Here is a 17,310-nt window from a genome sequence, read left to right on the forward strand (position 1 = left end):
GCACTGACTCCCTTGCCTTCTTTCAACCAGATTCTTTCACTTTCACACACTGCATGCTCACTCCACTCATCATCAAGCCCTTAGGACATCAGGCTCTGGTCAGCATCATCTTACCACATGTCTTAAGAATGAAGCCTTGGATCTGCTGATCAAGGGAACAGAGTTTCGGTCACATTAAAGATAACATCTTGACCTCAGTTGTGTTTCAACCCCTGGCCTATGAAAGTGGAGGACCCAACCCACCATACCCTCAGCAAACCAGAACTCTGCCAAGGCTGCTATCTGGACCTGATTTAATGATCAACTACTCACTCTGCTGGCCCCAACCAATTAGCAGAGCCCATGGCCCCAGCTCCCTTAGTTGCTATGACTAATGATTTCCCCCCTTTGTAATCAATCCCCTAGAGGACATCGAGGAGTCAACCAGGTCTTAGACAAGCTCACCTGTATCTCTGGGCTTAACACCATTTCCTTAAATAAACCTGTACTTTCTTTGCTACAAACTCCTGTTGGCATTTTCGAGGGCTTTGATGTGTGCAGGCAAACAAACCCCTTTAATTTAGTAACACTACTAATTTTGTTGTTCACACTCTTCTCTAAAAAACAAACACACTACAAACTAATTAGGTATATTAACTGCCTTCTAATTTATCATGTGTGAGTTTTTCAACTACATAATATGGATCAGTATCCTCTGGTAATTATTTTTTAATAACCTGCCACTTAATTCTTAAGCCAAAGCAATGTAGTATATATGTGTGTGTGTGTGTGTGTGTGTGTGTGTGTGTGTGTGTGTGTGTGTATATATATATATATATATATATATATATATATATATATATATATAATTTTATTGATTTTAGAGAGAGGAAGGTAGAGGGATAGAGAGATAGAAACATCGATGAGAGAGAACATAAGTCAACTGCCTCCTGTACACTCCTTACTGGGGATCTAGCCCAAAACCCTGGCATGTGCCCTGACAGAGAATGAACTGTGACCTCTTGGTTAATGGGCCTATGCTCAACCACTGAGCCACACCGGCCAGGCCATGTAGTATTTTCTATTGTATTGTGGGTTGTCTCCCCCCGCCCCCCCCACCCGCCTCACCTCCTTGGGCTATAACTCCCATTCTGAATACCAATTTCTATATCAATCGGGATAAACTATGTGATAAATTATCTCTAAATTTCAGAGATCTAAAACAACAAAAGTTTATTCCTTGCTCATGATAGGTCAATAAAAAGAATGCTCATGGTAGACACTTGGAGAACCAGGCTAACAGCAGCCACCATCTTTATTGGCGGATGCTGTGCTGGAGGGAAAGAACTTTGAAAGGTTTTGAACTGGCCATTAAATTCTTGGTCCAGAAATGTCCCTTCCATTCACAACTCAACCAGAGCAGAGTATATGGCTCTTCCCAACCATAAAGGAGCTTGGGTGTTCAATCTTATATTGTGCTTAGAAGACAGAAAACCAAAACTGTATAGTGAATAACATTCATAATATCTGGTTGGTATTCAAAAAGAAAAGATGCTCATTCTTGAAAAAAACACAAAGTATAATGAAGATAATAAAAGTCATTAAAAATCTGCCCTGGCTGGGTAGCTTAGTTGGTTGGAGTGATGTGCCATACACCAAAAAGGTTGAGGGTTCTATTCCTGGTCAGGGCACATACCTAGGTTGTAGGTTCAATTCCCTGGTCAGAGTGTGTATGGAGGAAACTGATAGGTGTTTCTCTCTAGCATCAATGTGTTTTTCTCTCTCTCTCTCTGCCCCCCCCCCCTTGTTCTTTCTCTAAAAATCAATTAAAACATATCCCTAGGTGAGGTTTAGAAAAAAGATCATAAAAAAAATCTCCCCTCAGAGATAATGGTAAACATTCTATGTCCTCCCTTCTAATCTCTCCCTCCCCCAACTATATCATATTTAATCTTGTGAATATTATTTCCCTATTGTTGTCTATTAAAGTTATTTTCAATTTTTTCCACATTTATAAGTGCTATGATATTCACTAACCCTGTGTTATCTTGGTGTACAAATATTTTTCTGCAGTTTTGACCTTATTTCAGCTAGGTTGATAGGTTAAAGGATATAAATTTTTTAAGGATCTTAATACCTGTGGCTACAATTGCTTTCTAGAAAGGTAGGCTTCAGTCTGTATTTTGTTAATAGTCCAATAAAAGTCATTAATCTCTTTCAAACATCAAGTGCTACTCCTTTAAAATAAATTTCTTTTTGTCCCACTTTTAAGAATATTCACAATGCATGCCACATCTTATGAAAATAAATGATTATCAAGATACAAGTAACAGGTTTTGTTTTGTTTTTTAGTGTCACAAATTTAAAACATTCAAGAAAATGTCAACCAGTTTGGTTTTACTTAAGCTGTGAGACAAAGACAAGTACAGTGAGATAGGAGGCCTTATAACAGGGGCTATCAGAGATTAAAATGTTTTTTTGGATGCAGATTCAATTGTAAGCTGCTAGAATGATTTTGGCCACATGTGGAGTCTTGCTCCCTCAAGGATAGTTGGGCACTATAGGGGAGGAAAAAGTTTTCCTTAGCCCTTTTAGGGCCCCTGAATCTGGAAATTAAACCGACAAAGACAGATTAACAAAGACAGGAGAAAAGCATACACATTTACTTAACATAAATTTTATGTGACACAGGAGCCTTCTATGGAACTAAAAACCAAAATGGTTAAACCTGAAGAGTGTCAAGTTATAGCAAGTGAAAAATGATAGGTTAGGCTATCAAAATGTATTAAACTAGGGGAAGGTTGGCCTGTTCATTCAGATTGTTCTCTGTGTCCCTTAGTATCTGGAGATAAGGGTCCTCCTTCCTTCTGGGTAAAGGAGAGCACCTCTCACAGGAGGGTTTTATGACTTGTTTCTGGGGGAAGGTCAGAAAGTCCTTCTTGCACATGCCATTTCTCATATTCCTTCAATTTTAAATATTCACTATGCTGAGGTATCATGTTTCGGGGAAGCACATCCCTGTCAGCACATACAAGTTGGAATAGTTGCCACATACAAGGTTAAGGGTTGCTCTATACCCGGTTCAATGACACAGAAGGGTAGACCTGCATTCCCGGCTAATACTAGATCTCTCATTATTCCTAGAAAGGATCCCCACTTGGATTATGGTGCTCATGTCCATTTATAGTTAATCTTTGTTCCCATCTCCAGCCCACACCACCACTTTTCTACTTTTTCTCTTCATAGACTTACCATTTCTGATTAAGTGGAATTGTACAATATGTGGTCTTTGGATCTGGTTTCTTTCACATAGCATGATGTTTTGAACTTCATCTTTCTTGTAGCATGTATCAGTATTTCGCTCCTATTACCTTGTACATACTATATACACATACTACATTTGGTTTATCCTTTAAACAACTGATTATCATTTAGGTTATTTCCACTTTATGACTATTACGTATTATGTTATGAGTATTTGCATGTAAGTCTTTGTTTGGACATGTTTTCATTTCTCTTGATTTGTTATCTAAGAGTGAATTTCTTGGTCATATGGTAAATTCATCCTTCATATTTTAAGAAACTGCTAAACTGTTTTAAAAGGTGGCTGTAGCATTTTACTTTCCCACCATGTATGAGAGTTCTCATTTCTCCATATTCTTGACATTAGTTATCTGTCTTTTTGATTACAGCCATTTTAGTGTGGAGTGTTATCTCATTGTGGTTTTAATTTACATTTCTTTAATGACTAATGATGTTGAGCATATTGTCATGTGCATATTATCCACTAATGTATCTTCTTTGCTAAAATGCCCATTCAATTTTTTGTCAATTTTTAAATTGAATTGTCTTAGTATTTTTGAATTGTAAGGGTTAGCTATATATTCTGGATACAAATACCTTATCTGATTTGCAAATATATATTTTTCTTTAATATGTTTTTATTGATTTCAGAGAGGAAGGGAGAGGGAGAGAGAGATAGAAACATCAATGATGAGAGAGAATTATTGATTGGCTGCCTCCTGTATGCCCCCCATTGGGGGATCAAGCCTGCAACCCTGCAACTCGAGCATGTGCCCTTGACTGGAATCGAACTCGGGACCCTTCAGTCCACAGGCCGACTCTCTATCCACTAAGCCAAACCAGCTAGGGCCGATTTGCAAATATTTTCATGGTGCTCTTTCATTATAGTGGGATTTATTAGGGTATGCTAGATAGTATTGTTGAAAAAATTCAGTGGCTTAAAACTTCAAAGTTTTATTTTTCATTCATGTACATTTTGTGGTGGGTGCAGGTAACTCCCTCGTGCAATTGTGTTCTATGTGTTCTCAGTGATGTATGTTCTCTTCAATACATGAGCTCCGAGGCAAAGAGAGCCTTGAAGACTCTTGCACATGCAGTGAAATGCTTCCACCCAAATATATGAGATATGTCAATTCTTCTCACATTTCGTTGGCTGCCTGAATCATATGAACATGTGTAACCTCAAACATTGAGTGAGTCAGGGTTATTCCTCCAATGTGCCTGAATGGAGAAGAGCAAAGAATATTGGTGAATAGTACTAATGGCTATCTATCCTGGGGAGAGACAAGCAAGAAAAAAAAAAAGAGATACTTTTAGAAAGGGGTGAGTGCTATTATGATGAAATGACAGGATGGTGGAATGACAATTAACTGGGGGAAACAGATTTATTTATTTATTTTAAAAAATATGTTTATTGATTTCAGAGAGGAAGGGAGAAGAAGAAACATCAATGATGATAGAAATTCTTGATCAGCGGCCTCTTGTAAACCCCTCACTGGGGATTGAGCCCCAAACCCCAGCCATGGAATCGAACTGTGATCTTCAGGTTCCTAGGTCCATGCTCAACCACTGAGCCACACCAGCAATGCTGGGGGGAACAAGTTTAGACTAGGTGATCAGAAACAGTGTTTCTAAAGATTCCAATGACAGGAAGCAGCCAGTTGAATGAGGATCAGGCAGGAGCTTTCCAGGCCTGGAAATAGAACCAAGGCCAGGAAGAGCCCCAGTGAGGTGCTTGTGTGGTTGGAACAGAGGCAGTAAGGACAGTTCTAGGAGATCTGGCCAAAGAAAACAGATCAAGGTTATTTTGCTTTCCTGATGAGAAATGTAAAATTTCATTTAAAGTGCAAAGGGGAAACAATTAGGTGTTTAAATAGAAACTAAAGCTGATTTGCATTTTAAAATGTTATCCTGGGTGTGGTTATCCAGAAAGAATTGAAGGGGCACAAGGCAGGATGTGGACTTGATCTGGGGGGTAGAGGTGGCCTTGGAGGTGCTGTGTGGCTTATAGACTACTAGAGGCCCGGTGCACAAAATTCTTGCACGGGGGTGTGTGTCCCTCAGCCCAGCCTGCACCTTCTCCAATCTGGGACATCCCTCTCACAATCCAGGACTGCTGGCTCCCAACTGCTCGCTTGCCTGCCTTCCTGATTGCCCCTAACGGCTTCTGTCTGCCAGCCTGATCACCCCCTAACCACTCCTCTGCCAGCTTGATTGATGCCTAACTGCTCCCCTGCCAGCCTGTTTGCCCCTAACTGCCCTCCCCTGCAGGCCTGGTCACCCCCAACTGCCCTCCCCTGCAGGCCTGGTCACCCCCAACTGCCCTCCCCTACAGGCCTGGTCCCCCGCAACTGCTCTCCCCTGCAGGCCTGGGTCCCCCCCAACTGTCCCTCCCTGCAGGCCCGGTTGCCCCCAACTTCCCTCCTCTGCTGGCTTGGTCACCCCTAACTGCCCTCCCCTGCAGGCTTGATCGCCCCCAACTGCCCTCCCTTGCAGGCCTGGTCCCTCCCAACTGCCCTCCCCTGCTGGCCATCTTGTGGTGGCCATCTTGTGTCTACCTGGAGTCAGTCATCTTTGACCACATGGGGGCAGCCATCTTGTGTGTTGGAGTGACGGTCAATTTGCATATTATTCTTTTATTAGATAGGAGGATTAGATAGGATAGAGGCCTGGTGTATGGATGGGGGCCAGCTGGTTTGCCCTGAAGGGTGTCCCGGATCAGGGTGGGGGTTCCCTTGGGGTGTGGGGCAGCCTGGGCGAGGGGCCTGTGGTGGTTTGCAGGCTGGCCACGCCCCCCGGCGACCGAAGCAGAGGCCCTGGTATCTGGGATTTATTTATCTTCTATAATTGAAACTTTGTAGCCTTGAGTGGAGCCAAGACTCCTGCTTGCTCCGTGGCCACAGTCATTTTTGTTGGGATTTATTTATCTTCTATAATTGAAACTTTGTAGCCTTAAGTGGAGGCCAAGGCAGGCCAGGGCTGTGGAAACTTGGCTTCCTCCATTGCTGGGGAAACCCAAGCCTCCTGCTCTCTCTGTGGCCGCAACCATCTTGGTTGGGTTAATTTGCATACTTGCTCCTGATTGGCTGGTGGGCATGGCTTGTGGTTTGTAGCGGAGGCACGGTCAATTTGCATATTACTCTTTTATTAGATAGGATACTAACTGAGCCAAGGAAAAGAGAAATTGAGGAACACCTGTGAGCCTGAGCTTGCGCTCTGAGTAGGTATTGCTGAATAGTAAATAGTGTAACTATTTCCTGAAGAAAGGGAGGACGCAGAGTTCTGTTTGGCCTTGTTAAATTTCACATGCTTATTAGAATAGGTATTTAGTATAGGTATCTGAAGATAAAATATAAATTGGGGAATTATATATAGAATTCATGTTATTTTACAATCTTCATAGCTTAGGGTGGCTCTGCTTTTAAAACAAATATGTGGGAAAAAACCCCACCCAAAACTATTATGTGTATTACAAGAAACAGACAACTAAAATGTCTGTACAATATCTTAGTTTTGCTTGTGCACTATAACTTCAGTAAAATTCTGAAAGTGAAATTGCTAAGTTTATGCACATTTTTACATTTTTAGTTTTTGCAGTTTACATTTTGAAAGGAGCCAAAATTCTCAGAAATGTTTGCACCTATCTAGGCTTGCAACACTGGCCAACACTGGATATTAGCACACTTTAATTTTTGCCAATCTAATCGTAGAAAAAAGGAATCTCATGATTTCAATTTGTATTTCTTTTCTTAAGAGTAAAACTGAGCTTCTTCATATTTGCCTTTCTTCTTCATGCTCTTTGACTCTGAAGCTGTGTATGTGGGTCCCCCGGGTCCTCCCAGGTGCCAGACTCGGGTCCGTGTTTGGCGTGGTCCAGATGCCGAGCTCGCTGTTGGCAGGGATGCGCTTTTCCTCCTGCGCCCTGCACGCCGGGCGGGGACCCGCGGCTGGCCGGGGGCTGGACAGATGACGAAGAGGAGGCCCGGAGGTGCCCTGGTGAGAGGAGGGTTGGGGAGGCGTAGGAAGGACGATCAGCTTCCATCGAGCCCCGGGCAGACCCCGGGAATCCCCGAATTCCCGCGGGGGATCCTGGCTTCACTCCCGCGTGGTTTCAAAAGTTGTGAAACTCCCGAAGGTTCCGGCCAGCGCCAGCAAGCAGCCCGTCAGGGTCCGAGCTCCCAACCCATGGCTCCCAACGCATGGCCGCCCTGGTGTCGCGTGGTCTCCAAGGGAGCGGGGAAAATAAAACCGAAAGCTGCCTGCCGCCCCGCCCTGCCGCCCGCGCCCCGCTAGGTTACGGTCCCGCCGACCGCCGAGTGCGCGTCCCTGCTCCGCCATGGCAAGTTGCTTTTGCTTCGATTTTGCAGGGCAGGGTCGCCTCCGTGCCGTCGCTAAGGGCCCCTAGAAGGATGCGGGGCCTGGTGGGGGCGGGCGAGGGTCCCCTAGAAGGACGCGGGGCCTGGTGGGGGCGGGCGAGGGTCCCCTAGAAGGACGCGGGGCCTGGTGGGGGCGGGCGAGGGTCCCCTAGAAGGACGCGGGGCCTGGTGGGGGCGGGCGAGGGTCCCCTAGAAGGACGCGGGGTCTGGTGGGGGCGGGCGAGGGCACAGGGGTCCGGGGTGGGGGAGAGCCGACTGCCCTGGAGGCACCCGCCAGCAAACGTCTCCCTGCCTTTCTGCACCTGCCCGCTTGGAAACTGCGCTCCAGCGGGCTGTGCCAGAGGCTCCGCTCCAAAGGGCGGAGCGCGGCCACCTCCAGTTCCCAGTGCCCCGTCGCCAGGGACACAGCTGGTCCGTCGGGGAGTCGCTTCGCAGGCTGTGTTAGGGCTTAACTGTTGTTCCTCATACCATCCCCCGCTTTGGTGAACAAGAGCGGAGGGAGTTACCCAGAAATGGAGGCCGCAGTTTCCTTTTGAAAAGGGCCGGTAAGAAGGGTTCCAGCCAAGGACGCAAGCTGGGAAGGCATCCAGATTGGTATCTTGTCTGCATTAGTGAGAATTCTCTCTTGTGGCCTTAGTTCTTTCTCTAGACAAGGGCTCTGTGTTTTCACCCTCCGTGCTAGCTAGCAAGAACAGTTAGCAAACTCAAGAATTAGCCTTCCATCAAGTGTTTGAAAGCGATGGCAGGGCCCTGAATTCTCACTTACAAATGCCAGGGTCCCGGAAATGCCCAAGCAGTGTGAGATGCAAGTGAGGTTTTGTTTACTGCAGTGACAATAAACAACTGGTTTTAAGAAAATAAAAATAAACAGATGCCGTGAACGGATCTAATACCCTTCACCCAATGACTTATAAAAATAAACTCAATTTTTCTTTATATCTTTTTAGTTTCTGACACGATGGTCAGAAATCTCTTAAAATATATCACTGATACAGGGAAAATGCCATCACCTTAATACGTCCTGGCTAAGATGCTGCTCTTGTTTCAAAATTCTGTATCTCTGAGGTAACTCTTGAAAGGGCTCTCTTCAAAGATACCTCTTTACCTTATGGGGATGGAAGAGATTAATAGCTATCAGGGAGAAGTTCCTTTGATTTCAAAGATAAGTTAAATGTAGACACTTGAATAAAGAAATACTGTGTGGCATTAGTGTTGGTAAGGGCAGAGGCGAGGTGAGGTTTTCTGAATTTAAATTGAAAGTTTTTCGTTGACATTGGCGAAGAGCAGAAAGGAAGTTAATTCACTAGTCATTTACCCATTGAAGTCGGTGTGGACCCTTAGAGCCAGATGTATGGTAATGAAGACAAGTCTCCTGTGAAGTAAAATTCCCTGAACATCTGACAAGTCTCTTTTGTCATTTTGTCCACTGCTAGGAAGACCTATTTTGGGATACTTAAAATCTTACCACTTGCAGCTAGGATGGAGGAACACGTTTACATATTTTTACTGTTCAGAAGCTTTTTCACCATTAAATACCTCCCATCCCTGGCTGGATGGCTCGGTTGGTTGGAGCATTGTTCTGTGCACCAAAAGGTTGCAGGTTCGATTCTGGTCAAGACACATACCTAGGTTTCGGGTCCCATCCCAGCTCTGGGCAAGAAGGACCAATCAATGTTTGTTTGTTTTTGTTGCTTTCTCACTCCCTCTCTAAAAAAATCAATAAAAACATATTCTAGGATGAGGATTAAAAAATAAAATAAAAGTACTTTCCATAGTAATCAGTCAATAGATTATTATGGGTTCCCTTTCCAGGAGATACTCCCTCAGTTTTATGTGTCTCAACATGAGCCATTTTCTTTTTTCTTTTTTTTTAAAATATATTTTATTGATATTTTACAGAGAGGAAGGGAGAGGGATAGAGAGCTAGAAACATCGATGAGAGAGAAACATCGATCAGCTGCCTCCTGCACACCTCCTGCTGAGGATGTGCCCGCAACCAATGTACGTGCCCTTGACCGGAATCGAACCCGGGACCCTTCAGTCCGCAGGCCGACGCTCTATCCACTGAGCCAAACCGGTTTCGGCAACATGAGCCATTTTCATCCATACCCCTTTTAAAGTGCCTTTGGGATGGACAAGACACTGTGTGTATACTTAGTCTATGAACTTGACCTGGGAGGTCAGAAGTAGTTTGCCTATCCCCAGTGAAGTCCTACTCTGAGTACAGAGTTCTTTCAACTGAGAGCCCACAACATCTCTGTGATCTGTTAGCCATTACTCAGGCCGGTGAGACATGCTGTCCTTCCTCGGGGTAAGTTAGGAGGGATTATGTCTGAGCTCTGGTACAGTCAAGCTGTGGACCACCTATACGCACTGGGCAGGGAAGCTTATGGGTCCACTTCCTTAAATAGACTGGGGACAAATTAAGATATTTAAATAGAAGCCCCTTAACTGGATAATACAACAAGTTCAAAGCGAGTGAGCCCAGAGAAGGACCTACTTGTAGCTGGTACTCTGTGCCCAGTGTGGTGGCAGGGTCTGCAATGGCAGATATGCTTAGTGGTTCAATTCCATCTCACATATGTGCTTGGAGGCAGGATTTACTCCACTGCAGCCCTAGTATTATTGCCAGGGTTTTATTTTTTTATGGTGACTTTTTCCTGATTCTGACAAAAAAGTAGGGGATATGTTTCTTATTGACTTATGTATTTTGGACTCTACAATCAAAACATACAGCCATCTCCAAATGAACGTATTTTGTGGTTAGCATGGCTTTTTTAAAAAATTTGATTTCAGAGAGAGAGAGAGAGAAATAGAAATATCAATGATGAGAGAGAATCATTGATTGACTGCCTGCTGCATTGCCCCCACTGGGGATGGAGCAAAAACCTCAGGCATGTGCCCTGACCAGGAATCAAACGGTAACCTCCTGGTTCCTAGGTCAAAGCTCAACCACTGGGCCACACCACCTAGGGTTAGCTTGACTTTTTTTAAAATTAAAATTTTAATTCAAATGTGTCTTTCTTGATCTTTTCCTTTGTGACTTCTATTATTTTTAGGCATTTCTAAAATCAGACAAATATTAACCAATGTTTTCCATGTATAAAAATAGGGTTCACTTTTTACATTTAACTCTCGAATTCTTATGTGAACCCTATATTCTTTCTTTCTTTCTTTCTTTCTTTCTTTCTTTCTTTCTTTCTTTCTTTCTTTCTTTCTTTCTTTCATCTATCTATCATCTATCTATATTGTATCTAATCACCTGCACTGGTACATTTGTTGAGTAAAATAGCCTCTCCTACTGGTATGTGATGTTGCCTATATTAAGTAGAAACTTACATATTTTAAAGAGCATCCTATTATTGCTCTTACAGGCATCAGTTTTGAATGTCAAGGAATCCAAAGCTTCTGAAAGAACGGTTGTAGTTGCTGGTCTGCCGGTTGGCCTTTTTAATGATCAATCACTGATCACATTAGTGAAGAGACACTTCCAAGATATCAAGAATGAAGGCGGGGTTGTTGAAAATGTGATATATCCAACAAGAACCAGGGGAGTTGCTTATGTAACATTCAAAGAAAAAAAAGGTATTTCTAAATCAAATTTCTGTAATCTTAGAAATGCTTCTGTAATGAATAAAAATTGAATTTCATTAAAATGAATCATGGGATTGGTAAAGTTTAAAGTGGCTTTTAAAAGAAATATTCTATTCTGAATATAAAAGTGCCACAATATTGCACTAGCAAGAATATATGTGGAAATTTCTGTGGCTGGTGTGGCTCAGTTGGTTGGGTGTTGTCTCTGGCACCAAAAGATTTCTGATTCAGTTCGCAGGGCACATGCCTGGGTTGCAGGTTCGATCCCCCATAAAGGCATACAGGACACAGCAGATGAATGTTTTGCTTTCACATTGATGTTTCTCCCCCCTCCCTGTCCCTTCCTCTCTCTCTGTCCTCAGAGAAAAAATTAGAAAGAGATACATGTAGTGATGGTATCTAAAGCCATGAATCACCCAGGAGTTGGGTGTAGGTTAGCAAAGAGATTTGAGGCCTGAGATATAAGCATGCCAACATCTAGAAAATGGGAAGAAAAGGAGAATTAGCAGAGGAGACTGAGCAGGTCAGCCAGTGAATAAGAGGAAAAGCAGACAGTGTGGTATCCTGGATTTGAGAAGGTGAAGTCTCCTGTAGGCCATAATTAACAGAGTGGGAGATTAACTTTTAGGTATTTATTTTCTAGTCATATATAACTATGTGTGTTTTTTAAAGTCCGATTAGGATCATATTTACACAAATGAATTTTAATGTATTAAAAGTAGAAGGGAAAATATTAAAAGTTGAATTTAGAGGAAAATACAGAAAAAAATCTCAGGCATTCTAACTAATAGAGTTGAACATCTCTATTATTATTATTTAAAAACTAGTGGCCCAGTGCACGAAATTCGTGCACAGAGGGAGGGGGGGTTCTCTCAGCCCAGCCTGCACCCTCTCCAATCTGGGATCCACAGGGATCGGGCCTAAACTGGCAGTCGGACATCCCTCTTGCAATCTGGGACCACTGGCTCCTAACTGCTCACCTGCCTGCCTGCCTGATCGCCCCTAACTGCCTCTGCCTGCCTGCCTGATCATCCCTAACTGCCTCTGCCTGCCTGCTTGATCACCCCTAACTCTCCTCCCCTGCCAGCCTGATCTCACCCCCAACTGCCCTCCCCTGCTGGCCTGGTTGCCCCCAACTGCCCTCCCCTGCCGGCCTAATCTCGCCCCCAACTGCCCTCCCCTGCTGGCCTGGTTGCCCTTAACTGCCCTCCCCTGCCGGCCTGATCTCACCCCCAATGGCCCTCCTCTGCTGGCCAATTTGGTTCTGATTGGTCGGTTTCTATGCCAGTCAGCGTCTCTGGGCCTATCAACGGGGCCTGATCAGAAAGGTGGGGCTGATCAGTAGCCCTGGTGGAGGCCTGGAGAGAAATGGAGATGTGGCTGCTGGCCAGACTGGGAGAGCAAGAGAGAGGCAAGTGCTCATCAAAAGGTGCCACAGAGGCAATGGATCAGTCCCTGCTTCTCTCTTCAGGCCTCTCTCTGGCCCTGATTTGCAGCCCCCTCAGCCGTCAGTGCTGGGGCACTGCGCCTGCAGCGGAAGCAGTTAGTGCTGGGTTGCCCCGGCAACCCAGTGCTGATTGCAGGATTGACTTGCGGTTGGTCGAGCCTCGGTCGTTACCGGACATTATGACCCAGGGTTTTTATATATTAGGATATTTTTATTGATTTCAGAGAGGAAAGGAGAGAGAGAGAGAAACATCAATGATGAGAGTCATTGATCATCTGCCCCCTGCACACCCGCTAATGAGGATCAAGCCCTTGACTAGAATTGAACCTGGGACCCTTCAGTCCCCAGGCTGATGCTCTATCCACTGAGCCAAATCAGCTAGGGCTCTACTATTATTAATTAAAATAATTATTAGTGTATCAAGGCACAAACACTTTTGATGGCACTGTTTCCACTTAGTTGCAGAGAACATCATCAAAAAAAAGAAACACTATCTAGCAGAGAAGGTTGGACCCATTCAACTCACAGTCTCTCATTTCAGTGAAAAGGTAAGGTGTGACGCTGAAGGCCTGCTGGTAGTCTTGGATCCTGGTTTTCTGCAAAGTGTTCCCTACGTAGGAGACACAAGGCACTGTTATCCCATGATTTGGAAAGAAAATGCAAACTCCTAACCTGAGTCAGTGTTAAAGGCCAACCCTGTATCTTAAAATTTTTTGATTACTAATTGGTCTGTTTTTATGTTTCTATATGTCCCATGAGATACTTTTAAGGTGATAGTGAGCTTTTATGCTCTCATGGATGATGTCAGGTATCTACCTAAAAACTTATTTTGGGGAAAAACAAAAAACCATGAACATTAAAAAGAAGCTTTGAAGATACAGGAAAGGAAGAAATCAGAGGAAAAGCTAAAATTCAAAGCATTGGTTTAAACTTTATTTGGTAAGAAACCCAGGCTTCTGTGCAGTCATCTGATGAACTTGAAACTTGGGGGCTGTCTAGGGGGACCACTTTATCCACAGGGGAGAACCAGAACAGTGTATATCTATGGGTTCTACTTAAGACTTTGTTTCAAAAGCGCATTCTTTTTTTTTTTTTTTTTAAATATATTTTATTGAGTTTTTACAGAGAGGAAGGGAGAGGGATAGAGAGTTAGAAACATCGATGAGAGAGAAACATCGATCAGCTGCCTCCTGCACGCCTCCCACTGGGGATGTGCCCGCAACCAAGGTACATGCCCTTGACCGGAATCGAACCTGGGACCCTTTAGTCCACAGGCTGACGCTCTATCCATTGAGCCAAACCGGTTTCGGCACAAAAGCGCATTCTGATGTTAAAAAATATTTAGCCAGCGCTGTTTTGGGGAATGCAGCGAGGGACTGTGAATCCCAAATTGAACATTGTGGGCTCTATGGGGTTGTGGGATCCCTTTGATGGGCTGCTATGGTGAAAGAAGCCAGTCTGTGTTAGGGAATTGGGGACTGGTTTAGGGTAACTGTTGCAGAGACAGTGGCAGAAAAAGATTGTGTTTATGCTGTCTGCTCCGCTAGGCAGTGCTGTTTTAATTTCTCTCTTTTTAATTTTAGGTCTTGATCTCTGTAAATGCTGTTCTTGATCTCTCTGTTTTTCGAGGTCAATTCCTTCTGGAAAGTCTGGTGAGGGACCTGAAAAAGAAAATTCCAAGTTTATGCTTCAGTCCTTTGGAACAGAATGGAATAATCTCCGTTCAAGGATCGTTTCTGGCTATCAAGAAACTCAAAGAATCTTTGCTATTTAAAGCAAGTTCTCTTTTAGAAAAAAACAGGAGTTATATTAGTGAGGGGGAAAAGAGCAGTAGACAGAGCCCCAGAAGGAATCTACGGAGAAGTAATAACTCTTTGCCATCACCCAGGTCCTCAGTACCCGAGACTGCTAGACATGGAGAGACTGCCAGATGTGGAGAGACGCTTGTTCTCGATACAGATGTTTTTCTGTACCTGAAAAAGAAGAGCAGCTTTTATGAAAGCACTTTGAAAAAATTTCATGTGCTATGTCAGGAGAGAGTGGAAGGTGAAATCACCACAATTTGCATAAAAAATGCTCGAGATGGTTTGCAGCCAAATAATGAAAAACTTGTAAAAGAACACATTGAGAGATATTCACACGCTCTTCACTTTGAGCTTAGAAAAGAGACGTTTGAATTGGAAGGAAAGGAAAAGGGAAAGAGAGGAAATATTAAGTTGGCATGTGAACAACTAAGTTCGAGGTACCATCAGAAACTTCTGATTAATTTTTACAAGACACACATTGATATTATAGGACCTTCTTCTGACGTTTACTCATTTAAAAAAGAGGTCATGAAATTCATAAGGCAAACAGTGAGGTGATAGAATCTCGGCAATAGAGATGATAATGGCTGCTGCTTTTCCATACTGAGCAGTGAGGATGCCATGCATGATGCTAGCTTTACCCTTTTTATCTCATTTAATCCTTGCTATCATCCTTCATTAGAGGCATTGCTATCCTCATGTTTTAGGGGAAGGAACTAAGATTTGGAGAGGTTAAAACACTTGTCTGAGGTTATCTAGCTGGCAAGGAATGAGGCTGGGATTAAACCTAGTCTATGTGACTACAAAGATAATATCTAAAGTATAAAACTTTGAAAAAAAATCTCATTAAGCTTTGAAGAAATCTCACTTTCTCTGAAACGCCAAATTCTTAGAAAAGAAAGTAGCTTAAATTCTAATATTCAAGAAGTTCAGATGATGATGATTATTATATTGGCAATTTCTTAGCATTTACAGCATTCTAAATAGAATAAGGATGCTGGCAAGCCCTGGCCAGGTAGTTCAGTTGGTTAGTGCATCATCCAGATATATTAAGATTTCAGGTTTGATCCCCAGTCAGGGCACATACCGGAATCAACCAATGAATGGATGAATGGATAGAGCAACAAATTGATGTTTCTCTCCTCCTTTCTCTCTAAAAATCAATAAAAAAAAAATTAAAAGAATGTTGGCAAAAGTCACTTGAGAAGCTACTTTCTCAAAATCAATCAAATAAAAAATTTAAGAAAATAATGCTTGCAGAAGTCATTTGGGAAGTGTTTCTGATGCAAGTTAAATTATTACTTGACTAAATCCCATTGGTACAAGGCTACTAGACATATGGACATTTTTATCTAGCCTAACTGCTTATATAAAATGTTGGTTCTGTTATATAGATAGTGTAGCACCTTTTTTTCTTTATTCCCCCTTTTATAATTGTTAAAGCAACAACATTTGAGGAGTTAGATCATAGGTGATAAAAATAATAACATGGGTACTGGCACTATCAGAGGGAACACTTTGTAAAGTATATGATTGTCTAACCACTATGTTGTACACCTAAAACCAATATAAAGTAATATTAAAAGCAAACTGTAATTGAACAATAAAATCAGTTTTCATATATGGAACTAAGAGGAAAGTAAGTCAAATGAAACAATACACAAAGAATAACAACTACTACTTGCCAGGCATAATTTTAAGGGCTTTACATATCTTCATTCGGTTCTGACAGCAACCCTATGACGTAGGTGCTGTGTTATGTCCTTTTCACAGATGAGGAAACTGAAGTGTACTGATGTAATATAACTTGTCCGTGTTCTTAATTACTGTACTGGGCTTCTCCCTTTTATAGAACTAGTCTCCTTACTAAAGAATTGAGAAGTCTTCCCTCAAAAATGACAGAGGATTTGAAAATTCTTTAGTGCAGAAGGGAAGCCAGGGCTCATAAGTCATTGAGTTGTATGACTACCCTGAATTTAACTTTGGGTTAAGCCAGTTTTAAGTGGCTGGGCCACTGCAGAGACCCTCCTAGGATAATAAAGTGTATACATCTTGCATAGCTCTAATAAACAATCATGCTTATGATGACTGGAATTGTTTATATCAGAAAAGATTAAGTAAAACCTCCATATGCTTTCATTTTTCTCAGCTATCTAAATCCCAAATATGTAAGTAATTCCTATTTCTTTAAACACAACATTTCATTTCTGTATGAGTAAATATATCACGGGAAATTTGCTATTTATATTGAGTGCCCAATAAAGTATCTTCAAGAAGTTTGTCTCGGCCCTAGCCGGTTTGGCTCAGTGGATAGAGCGTTGGCCTGTGGACTGAAGGGTCCCAGGTTCGATTCTGGTCAAGAGCATGCACCGTGGTTGTGGGCATATCCCCAGTAGGAGGTGTGTAGGAGGCAGCTGATCGATGTTTCTCTCTCATCAATGTTTCTAACTCTATCCCTCTCCCTTCCTCTCTGTAAAAAAAATCAATAAAATATATTAAAAAGAAAAAAGAAGTTTGTCTCAGTTTGGTCCCACTCAGGAGAGAGAAGGCACACAATAATTTGAATAGGGAAAGTATAAAGAGTTGGTAACTATAATAGGGCATTGAACTAATGAGGGATTGACTAGCAAGAAATAAAGAACTAAAAAATATAGGAATAAAAGATATAAGGAGCAATTTAAATAGAGCAACCAAGGAAGAACTCAGCCCCCTCCGAGAGCCAGTCCTTGCTGGAGGGCTTGTACTAGGCCCTAGTAACTAGGGGATCTTGCTGAAAATCCATCCTTTAGGGAGTATCTCACCCAGG

General features: G+C 42.8%; 1 protein-coding gene across 2 annotated transcripts; it reads left to right on the plus strand.

Annotated features, from left to right (window-relative positions):
* Window positions 1-7,163: 7,163 nt before the first annotated feature.
* RBM43 (RNA binding motif protein 43) lies at window positions 7,164-16,783 on the plus strand. Of its 2 annotated transcripts, none has more exons than XM_080669093.1 (4): window positions 7,164-7,278; window positions 11,033-11,243; window positions 13,159-13,247; window positions 14,283-16,783. In XM_080669093.1, exons 1-4 carry the CDS (start codon window positions 7,249-7,251, stop codon window positions 15,060-15,062), a joined length of 1,110 nt encoding a protein of 369 aa, XP_080525219.1. In that variant the 5' UTR covers window positions 7,164-7,248; the 3' UTR covers window positions 15,063-16,783. The 2 variants fall into 2 exon arrangements, with proteins under 2 accessions (XP_080525219.1, XP_080525220.1); XM_080669094.1 differs by having other exon boundaries at window positions 7,232-7,621.
* Window positions 16,784-17,310: the final 527 nt, after the last annotated feature.

Source organism: Plecotus auritus, assembly GCF_963455305.1.
Source record: "Plecotus auritus genome assembly, chromosome: 5".
NCBI lineage: Eukaryota > Metazoa > Chordata > Mammalia > Chiroptera > Vespertilionidae > Plecotus > Plecotus auritus.